The sequence below is a fragment of the Thunnus albacares genome, chromosome 1 (genome assembly GCF_914725855.1).
Source record: "Thunnus albacares chromosome 1, fThuAlb1.1, whole genome shotgun sequence".
NCBI classification, from domain to species: domain Eukaryota; kingdom Metazoa; phylum Chordata; class Actinopteri; order Scombriformes; family Scombridae; genus Thunnus; species Thunnus albacares.
Window position 1 is genome coordinate 24,489,333 of NC_058106.1, and position 9,916 is coordinate 24,499,248.

Below are 9,916 nucleotides of genomic sequence, written 5' to 3' on the forward strand. Positions count from 1 at the left end.
CAGTGCGGACCTGTCAGCGTTGTGCTGCATTTTTTTTTTTTTTTGGCAAGAGAAGCCTTGAAAGGTTATACAAGTGTGTGTGTGTGTGTCGTGTTGTCAGCTCCTGTGAGTTGTCTCTTCTACATATCTACTGCACAAACAGGCAGAAAGGTGAGCGGGGTGGATGATGTGAGGAGAGACAGATGTTTTATGGCCATCAATGGCGGGGCGATTAAAACCTGTACAAATTTTGCCCCCAAACATACAAAGGTTGCGTCTGAGCACCTCAGACAGTTTGAAGTCATTGTTAGTGACTCACTTCCAATGAAAAAGAGCTTTTAGCAGTTTTCAGAAACCTGCTGGTTGCCTTATAACGGGACCAGTGCTTCTGCGTGGCCCCCAAAAGAACCACAACTCTTTCCATTTTTTTTGCTCCCAGTTATCAGAAACGATAAAAAAAAATTTCATTCAGAAAAGTTCAGCCCTTGAAGCCCCAGACACATGCGAGCCAAAAGACTTCAACTTGAAACGCCACCTTCAGTTGTGCTGCATTTGCAGAAATGAGAGAGACCCATGTTGTTGTTTTTTGCTCTTCTAATGAGATGCCAAGTGATTTATTTATGATTTACTTGTTTGGAACAGCCCCCTTGTGCAGTGTGCATTTTTTTTTATCCTCTTTGGAGTCATGTCGCTCAGTGATTGCTGATGCAACTCTTTGTCATCCAGAGTTTGCCCTCACCTCCTGTGAGCCTTCAGGGAGGGCTATATCTATCTTGGCATGTCCCCGGGTGTGTTGGAGGTGGGAGTGACTCATTAAGCAGGTGTGAGCATCCACTCCCATACTGCTACATGCCAAACAAGAGCTCTCCAGCTCATAAGCTCGTGCAGGGAAGAATCATGATGGCAATATAGCAAACACATCACAATAAATCTTTGCACTGGACCAGGGCCAAGTCACAAGGATAATGAGTTGTTATTTCCCCCATTATGCTCACTCTTGTATTCATCAGAGGTGGAGTTTCCAAACGTTCATCAACCCATTGAAAGGTTGCGGCTCCGCTGACATCTTTATTTGAATCCCTCATTATAAAAGAGGGGATGAATGGTTGCCCAGTTTGTTCCCGATGAGGGGAAACAGAGTATCAAGAAGCAGTTTTCATTTTCTGAGTAATTCTCTCTGTGTATGTAATTTAAACGCGTTTGTTTAGCTGACATTTGGTAATAATAACCTGCGAAAGCTGGTTACTACACTGCAGAGCACTTGCAGGGGAGTCATCCATCTGTTGTGGAGATGGCTCACTTTAAAAGCGAGGAGAAGAAGAGTTTTTTTTTTTGTTTGTTTTTCTTTTTCAATAAGTTCACATCTTTGTTAGCCTCCGGTAGCTGTTGGCATCCAAACGCCACTTAGATTTTACTGGAGCAAAATTAGAAGCCTCCTCTAAGCTGATATGCAGAGGCTTATATATGATAGGGGATGACTCATAAATAGACCTTATATACGGTACATCATATAGGGTTTTAGTCTGTATCAAGGATATAGAAAATATTGCCCAAAATGGATTACATGTTGGGGTAAATTTGTTCACACAGGCTAATAACAAGCTTATTATTAGGCTACATAAATTATAGCTGCTTCACTATCTGCACACCAGAGCAAAAAATTCATATTTCTACTTTTGCTCTGAGTATCTAATTTTACACAATCTCTAAATGGCACGCAGTGTATCATTACTTGGTGGAGACGCGCTGTTACGCAAAACCTTCAACAAAAAAAAGAAAAAATTAAAAAAAAAAAAAAAAAAGCCATCTCTTTGGCCTCGGTGAGCAAAAATACGGAAGAGGAGAAGCTTCGCTTGTGCCTTTATAGGCTATATATTGCCAGATATTGTGGTGTGGATGCGGGCTGCACGATATGCGGACAAAAAAAAAGCGCATTAATAGTTCCGCCTCGGGGCTGTTTAAACAGGAGTTTGGTGCGGCGACCAGTCAGCCAGCGGCAGGTCACATGTTGCAGCGTCATTGTGTAGTAAAGTTACTGTAGTTGCAAAGGCTCCTCATTCCAGCTCCAGAGGTCTCTCATCCCGTGGTGGTGGTGGTGCTGCTGCGGCGGCGTTTTAGCATGCGACAACTTCAGTTTCAGACGATCTCCAAAGGAGCCGCGCAGCCATGGGAGTGCATTACCTCATCCATGCAATTTCCACCATCAATAATTTAATCTATTTGCTCCAAAGCTGAAGAGATATCCTGAAGCTTGTCGGGAGAGTACAGAGAGGAAAATATCGCTTAAGTAAAATTACCCAGGGAGTTGTCCAAAACATCACAGATGACACTGTCCTGTTGAATGGTCTGTTTTACGACTGGGCAGTAAAAGGTATGTGTCTGTTTGTTTCTTCGATAAGTTGTTTGAAGCACTTTCGCTTTGTTTGATGCTGCTTGAGGGGGAAAAAGATAGAAAGTGTGTGTGTGTGTCTATGTGAGTGTGTGTGTGTGTGTGTGTGTGTGTGTGTGTGTGTGTGTGTGTGTGGTGTTGGGGGGGGTTGGAGGTGGAGGTGGAGGTGGGGGGGAGATGAATGGGGAGGGGGAGGGGGGGTCTAAAAGTAGCTCGATCAAGTCCGGTTATCCTGCGAACAGACAGCGCCGCAGCCCGAGAGGGGATATGTGTAACCTTATCCTCCTGTTCATTAATAAAAAACGGAGTTATTATGTTGATTGGGTTTCCAGAGGAGAGCAAGGGCTCAGCAGATGTAATCTCAAGAAAGAAAGAAAGAAAAAAACAGATTGTTGTTTCAGTATGATTAAAGCAGCCCGAGTAATGTGACTGGTTATTATTTCTCTTAAGTAATAAGGTGGAAACAATCCAACGTGTCTCTGCGTGAAATCAGCCACGTCTGAACGTTTAATGGCAACTTTACGCTCATAAATAGCTCAATAAACTCTCTGTTCAAAGTGTTTATTTGCTTATCTAACATCTACTGTGAAGAAATAAACAAAAAAGTCCAGACAGGTTTTACATTGTTGTTTTGGAGGGAGAGGGGAAAAAAAACTTTGATGAACTCATTAAGACTTTATAGGAAACCTGAGACCTAAACGTCCAGCTACGTCGGCCAACATACATGGCTGGGTCTACTTCTTGGTGTTGTGTGTGCTTGCACTGAACAACTTCAAACTACTGCCCAGAATGAATAGGACATAAAACAAGGTACAGTTTACAGAGTGGTGGAAAACTGTTTCATGTGAGCATATCTTGTCCAAGAATTTATGTGAGGATCCCAACAGTCGGTTGGATGATGGTTTAATGATGAATTAATGATGCAGTTTCCAAAAAATGCAAATGAGGGCCAAATTTCTTGTGAGAGTTATGACTAAATTGCACATAAGTGAACTTTATAGCCTGTTTACAATTACGCACAACAAAAAAATTGAAACAATGTACTATTTTGGGCTTATCTATCTATCTATCTATCTATCTATCTATCTATCTATCTATCTATCTATCTATCTATCTATCTATCGTGTTTCACAGGAGGGGGGGGGGGGGGGGGGGGGAGAAATGGGTGTTGGAGGGAGGGAGAGACAAAAAAAAAGCTCCCACCATCATTTCACGGTCTCACACGCCATCTAGTGCAAAACGTTGTGAACTGCAGCGGCCTTCATGTGGAACTATAGGTGCAATGGTGTTGTTTCAGTGATTAGATTTCAGTTTTGGTCATTCATGGGTTAAAATGAACTCAGGATACCTGAGATCTTTTCTTTTTTTTTTTCAACAAACTCCAGGTAGCTGTGGACATTTTGAGGACGCTCATTCTGAGAAGTAACTTTCGTTGCACAATTAAGAACAACCACGTAGCCCCAAATGAGAGTCGATATGTTGTGTTCTTTCAATTGTCCACTGTCGCACGCAGTGTGGGAGGGAAGCAGCAGCTCATTAGGATAGCATGGATCACTCAGCAGCTATTTGAATGTCTGGCTTTATGTGGCAGTGGCCGGGGTTGTCCTGGAGGCCAGGTATAATCCCTTAGTGATGCTCATCTATTACTAAACGTGCCCTGAAACTGTGTCAGATTGAAAACAGATCTAAAGGAAGCAATTAAGCTTCCACATGTGTCAGCCATTACTGCAGACAACTCTAATTGCTTTTTTTTTCTTTCTTAAAAGTGCTGCATTGTGGCACACACAAGGGGTCTAATATCATGCATGCATGGTTTTTTCTTCTTCTTCTATTTTTAAAGCTGAACATTTGGCATGGTGTGCGATACATGTTGAACGTGACAAAACATGTTGCTGGGTAAATAGCTCCAGTCGACATGGTTCTTGAGGAATTGAACAAAGACGGATGCCCACAAGGGAGCGGCAGTAGAGGCAGAGAACAAATGTTGCTATAGGTCATATATTTCTATTCAAATGTAGCGGCCACATTTCCCTCTTTCATCTCCCCTGTTTGATGTTTATTTTCCCCTTCTAACGGTTCCACAAGATTATTATATGTAGGCTGTTGGTGAAGATGAAGCCATAAAGTGTGCTGGGGGATTGTGTGATAATAACTAGTCCTTTCATGCTTTGGGGAAACTTTTCAGCATCTGTCAAAGAAGGCATTTATCACTTTAATCCCCACCTGGCACACAGAATAAACGCGAGGGTAAGTTACACATCCCCCCCGCCATACAGCCGTGCTCTCAGAGCAGACAAACAGGTGGTCATCCAGAGACGTCAGGGTGCACACACTCACCTGCTACTATTGTTCAGGGTGTTTCATGCTCTGAGGTGCGCTGCTGAATAAAGAAAGAAAAGCGTGTTTGAGCAGTGGTTATTGCGGGATTTGTTTTTCTTCCACTCCATGTTATTAGCTTAGTGCTTCAGCTTTGAAGTGATTTACCTTTTTGGTCAAAAGCAAAACCACTCCTGCCACTCACATCATGAGTTTATTATCTGACAGAGTGGTGCACCCAATTGTATTTTAAACCTCACTTCCTGCATCTAACCAAACTCCAAAAGCTGATCCAGAAGCTCCCAAAATGTCATTTTAAACATTCCTGCATCGCTCCCTCGCTTTATTATTCATGCCCATTGTGTTAACTCGCAAGCAGCTTTTTTATTAACTGTGAAATCCAGCAGTGCACATAAAAATCTTCCTTCACTGGATGTATAAACCAATCAGTTGTCACATTTAGCCTCTAGTAGATACAAGCCAAAGATCCACAGCCAGTCCCACAGCAATTAAATGATTCATTGGCTTTATCGCATTTTAACAGGATGTTGATTGAGAACATAAGCCATATTGATTGTCCTGATGGAAACAGGAAATCACAGAGATAGAAATAAAATCATTTGTTGTTCCCGGTGTGAGGATACCCGGGGGAACGGCATGCAATTGCACACACACTGTTGAGTGGCATTACCCCCAGCAACCTCCTCTCCTCCATTCTCCCCCCACCCCCCCCACCACCCCCCGCCTCCTCCACCCCACCCCTATGGAGACCTGGAAGAGACGTCATCTGTGGTTGTTATGCTGCGAAATGACGCTGGCACTCTCTCCACCCCCTGCTACTGCAATATTACCCCTGTGGTCTGTTACGGAAGATGCAGCACTTCGTCTGCACCATTTCCAGCCTGAAGTTTGACGCCTAACAGTAATCAGCCCCCTCTGCCTTCATTTCCCTTCATGTGGAAGTGGAACCATTTGTGCGCGATGCTGATAATAATATCAAGCCTAAATGCATCCTACACATAAAGCTCGTGACTACTGGCCTCAATCCTGTAAAACCTACATGATTTTCTTTGCTGGGAAGACTCACAGAGAAATCTTATTATTAGAATCAATATTGAGGGGTTAATCTGCTTGGTTTTTCATGTAATTAATACTGTAATATTTAATGAAAACTGGATAATCAGCTTCTTATTCCTGGCTTTGTCCTCATTGTTGTTTTAGTTGGTGAGAGGAAAAATACCCCCCCACCCCAATCTCCCTGCAAACACATACAAGCCAGCCCCTCCCCATGCCCTCCCCCTAACACACACTCACACACTCTGGAGGAGCGCGTCACTGAGCTCTGGGAATGAGTGGCTCATTAAGAAGAAGGATGTGATATTCTGAATAGAGACTGTGAGACTCCCAGCACATCTATTTTTAGATGAGATATCTCTATGGCAGTCACCGCGGTGTCGGTTAATTGCAGCCACAGCCCCAGATACCAATTAAGAATGAAACAAATGCTTTTAAGGTGGGGTTCGCTCCTCCCTATACTGTAAAGGTCCTCCTGTCCATTCTGAGTGGAGGCAGCAGCAGCAGCAGTGTGTTTGCTGGGCTGTGTTTTCCTGCATCAGGTTGGGACATGCAGAGTGCAGTCAAAGCCTCGGCCAGGCTATTTTTAAATGAGCCCCTGTGGAAAGCAAGATCTAGATTTTCTTTTCATTATGGTTGCTTTTATATCTCTGGCTGCTGGATGTCCACCAATTCATTGATTTGCTGTGAATCTTAGAGCTCCTCAAAGGTAAGGGATGCATATGTGCTCAGGCGATACTGCTGGTTAAGGATGTATGTACAGTATTTCGGCTACACCTGGCTCACTGTGGTGCTTTTTTTTTTTTTTTTTTTTTTTTTCCTTCCCCCTGGCATGCTTGCTTATCTTGTGAGCAGCTCTCCGGAGCCTCGAGATTGGTGCTTTACAGTGTGAGAAGGATGACACATCTTTCTGTCATTCAGTATCCTCATGACATCGTGTTAGTTCATCCTGCAGTGCTCTTCCTCTCCATCCACCTGCCAAAAAACAAACAGTGTCCCTGAACAAACCCCTGCCTCCCATTCATAAAGGTTTAGTATCAGACCTGTCTTACAACACAGACCAGTTTTTTTTTTTTCATTAATAATACTGCAGCACGGGTGTGTTTGTCAGAGCTGACACAAACACCACCACTCAGTCAGTATCTAAGTGATGTCCACATTGGAGTTTCCCTCAGTGTTGCTAATGGTGATTGGTGTTGGGGAGGGGGGGAAATGCCAGACTCAAAAGATAATACATGAGCCTTATGAAAGCTTTTTGCCTCGTCAAACACACGGAACAAACAAAACCATATCCTTATGTCAACACACATGGCCTTTAGATCCCAAATGTAATTTCCTACCTGGAAACTATATAATTAACATATTACAAAAATCAAACAATTCAGGTACATACTCGCCCTAATAAACATGACAATCAACCATGACACCCAAGTTTAAAAAAAAAAAGCTTTCAAAACTGACAATACAATGAATGACAGGTTTGCCCATTGTAACTAATATCTAACTAATAAATCACATTCTCGAAATAAGCTGTACAACACAACATTTGAATTGTTCATAAATTATAGCTAGCCTGTAAGGATGTAGTGACAACTATTTGTGTAATCTTATCTTTTGTAATAACTGATCTCTCTGATGCTCAGCAGCACAGCTTTTGTGCACTGCTGCCAACAAATAAAAATCTAAGCCAGACCTCACATAGGAACAGGATGATTACAGTTTGCAAACAATTTGAAAACACTGATGACACGGCGCCAGTATCAGTTTAATAAAAAAAAAAACATTTTGTGATTATTCCAAAGCTACAGCACTGGCTCTCTTTTTGGCTCGCAAAGAAAGAGTGGAGGGTGTAAATAACAGGAGAGGCATGAGATGGTGTATTATGGATCAAAAATAAGCTAACCTCATTGGAAATGCTCTTTGACTAACTGTCTGTTCTCTCTCTCTCTCCCTTCCCTCTTGTTTTCTGTCTTTCTTCCTCCCTCCAGTTCCACCAGGTTAGAAGAGTGATGACCATCCTGTTCCTTACTATGGTTATTTCATACTTCAGTTGCATGAGAGCTGCGCCCCTGAGAGACGCCCCGGGCATGCGGGGCCATCGGACGGAAGGCTACTTGGGCGCTGCTGCGACGGCCGCAAGAGGCCATGGGACTCCACAGAGTGGTGGTGGGCCAGGCCAGCGCGGGGAACTGCCCTCACTCACAGACACGTTTGAGCAAGTGATAGAGGAGCTGCTGGAGGTGGAGGGAGAAGCGGCACAGCTGGGACAGGGGGCTGATAAGAGCCAGGGAGGTGGGGGCCCGTCCTCTGTGGTCACCACGGAGACCAAGGATGTCGACCTGTACGACTCGCGGGTGATGATCAGCAACCAAGTGCCTTTGGAGCCGCCGTTGCTCTTTCTTCTGGAGGAATACAAAAACTATCTGGATGCCGCTAATATGTCCATGAGGGTGCGGCGACACTCCGATCCCTCACGGCGCGGAGAGCTCAGTGTGTGTGACAGTATTAGCCAGTGGGTGACAGCTGTGGATAAAAAGACGGCAATAGACATGTCTGGGCAGACAGTTACCGTCATGGAAAAGGTCCCTGTCCCCAATGGCCAACTGAAGCAATACTTTTATGAGACCAAATGCAACCCCATGGGGTACACGAAGGAGGGCTGCAGAGGAATAGACAAGCGGCATTATAATTCCCAATGCAGGACAACCCAGTCCTACGTGCGAGCGCTTACCATGGATAGCAAAAAGAAGATTGGCTGGCGGTTTATAAGGATAGACACTTCATGTGTATGCACATTGACCATTAAAAGAGGGAGATAGTGTATAAAATGTATAGATTTTATTGAAGAGTTTAAAAAAGAGAATAAAGAGAAAATATCTATTTGTATATATACATAACAGGGTAAATTATTCCGTCAAATGAAAATTTTATGGACTGCATGTAAAAAAAGATGAAGTTTATACAGTAAAAGTGATACTACAGTCTATTTATTGAACATATTCATGACCTTGTAAACAATTAAAAAAAATCTGATCAGTCATTTGCGCCCAGTTTAAATTACTATATCACATTCCTCAAGACATTGTGATTTGTTTACGTTGCCAAGAATTAGAAAATGAAGGAAAAAAAAACAAAAAAAAAAAACAGGCAAGGATGAGAGAGGACAGTTCCATCTTCAAAAGCTTGCATGCTGCTTCAATTGTGAATCGAGAAATTCTCCACTTACAAAAAAGGATATGATGCTGACCAAAAAACATTCCGTTTACATATTCAGCAGAAAACAATTTTCCTCTCAAGTAATTTATCTGTTTACTGTTCTAAACTTCTCAAGGTAATGTTGGAATTACATACTATGTCAAGGTGCTGTTGTCAAAGCTTTGCTGTTTATTTTTTTATCCCCACCAGAGGACAAGATATATATATATAAAAAAATTATATATATAGATATATACATACATATATGTATATATCTATATATATATAAAATTTATTCATTGACATGTTTCTGGGTTAATATTATTCATTTTGTATGTTGTGAAGTTGTTTGCAATATTAAACTGAAATATTTGAAGAAATAAAAATGACTATAGGCAACTGAAAAACAAAATCAATGTCGATAAAGTTTCAACAGTGCATTTTTAGGCAGGACAAACTTTATTGTACAGACAGGCAGGAAGGCAGGCAGGCACACACATGCACACACATACATGCGCACCAACGCTGCCACGTTTCTGAAGCGTAAAACTACAAAATGAAAATGACCAGGATTTCCATGATAACCAATGAAATTATTTCACACATTTACAGCCTGTGAGATAATAACACAGAGTATTTGCCATAGCAGAGGAGTCAGTGCATTGGCAAATACATGCGAAATTCAAGCAGTTATGTGTTATTGGTGGCAAAGATGTTATCATTTGCAGGCCTGGGTGTTATTCAGTGTTATTTTTATTAGGGAAAAGGTGAAAAAATTACTTCCTGCTCCCCACCAGCTCATTATTGGAACACAAACACATGTCCTTTGATAGTTTTGTGTTCATTCAGAGATTTACATAATTATTATTCCAGCTGCATGTGATATCTCACAATTACAACAACATAACATGACAAGAAAAGCGCCCACACGTACAAGTGAAGACTAGCATAAGTAGGCTACGG

At 42.3% G+C, this 9,916-nt stretch overlaps 1 protein-coding gene across 1 annotated transcript; it reads left to right on the plus strand.

The window, feature by feature from the left end:
• Positions 1-1,797: 1,797 nt before the first annotated feature.
• Positions 1,798-8,996, plus strand: bdnf (brain-derived neurotrophic factor). The gene is made up of 2 exons (XM_044360784.1): positions 1,798-2,350; positions 7,747-8,996. The coding sequence occupies exon 2, from the start codon at positions 7,768-7,770 to the stop codon at positions 8,575-8,577; it is 810 nt and encodes a 269-aa protein (XP_044216719.1). The 5' UTR covers positions 1,798-2,350; positions 7,747-7,767; the 3' UTR covers positions 8,578-8,996.
• Positions 8,997-9,916: the final 920 nt, after the last annotated feature.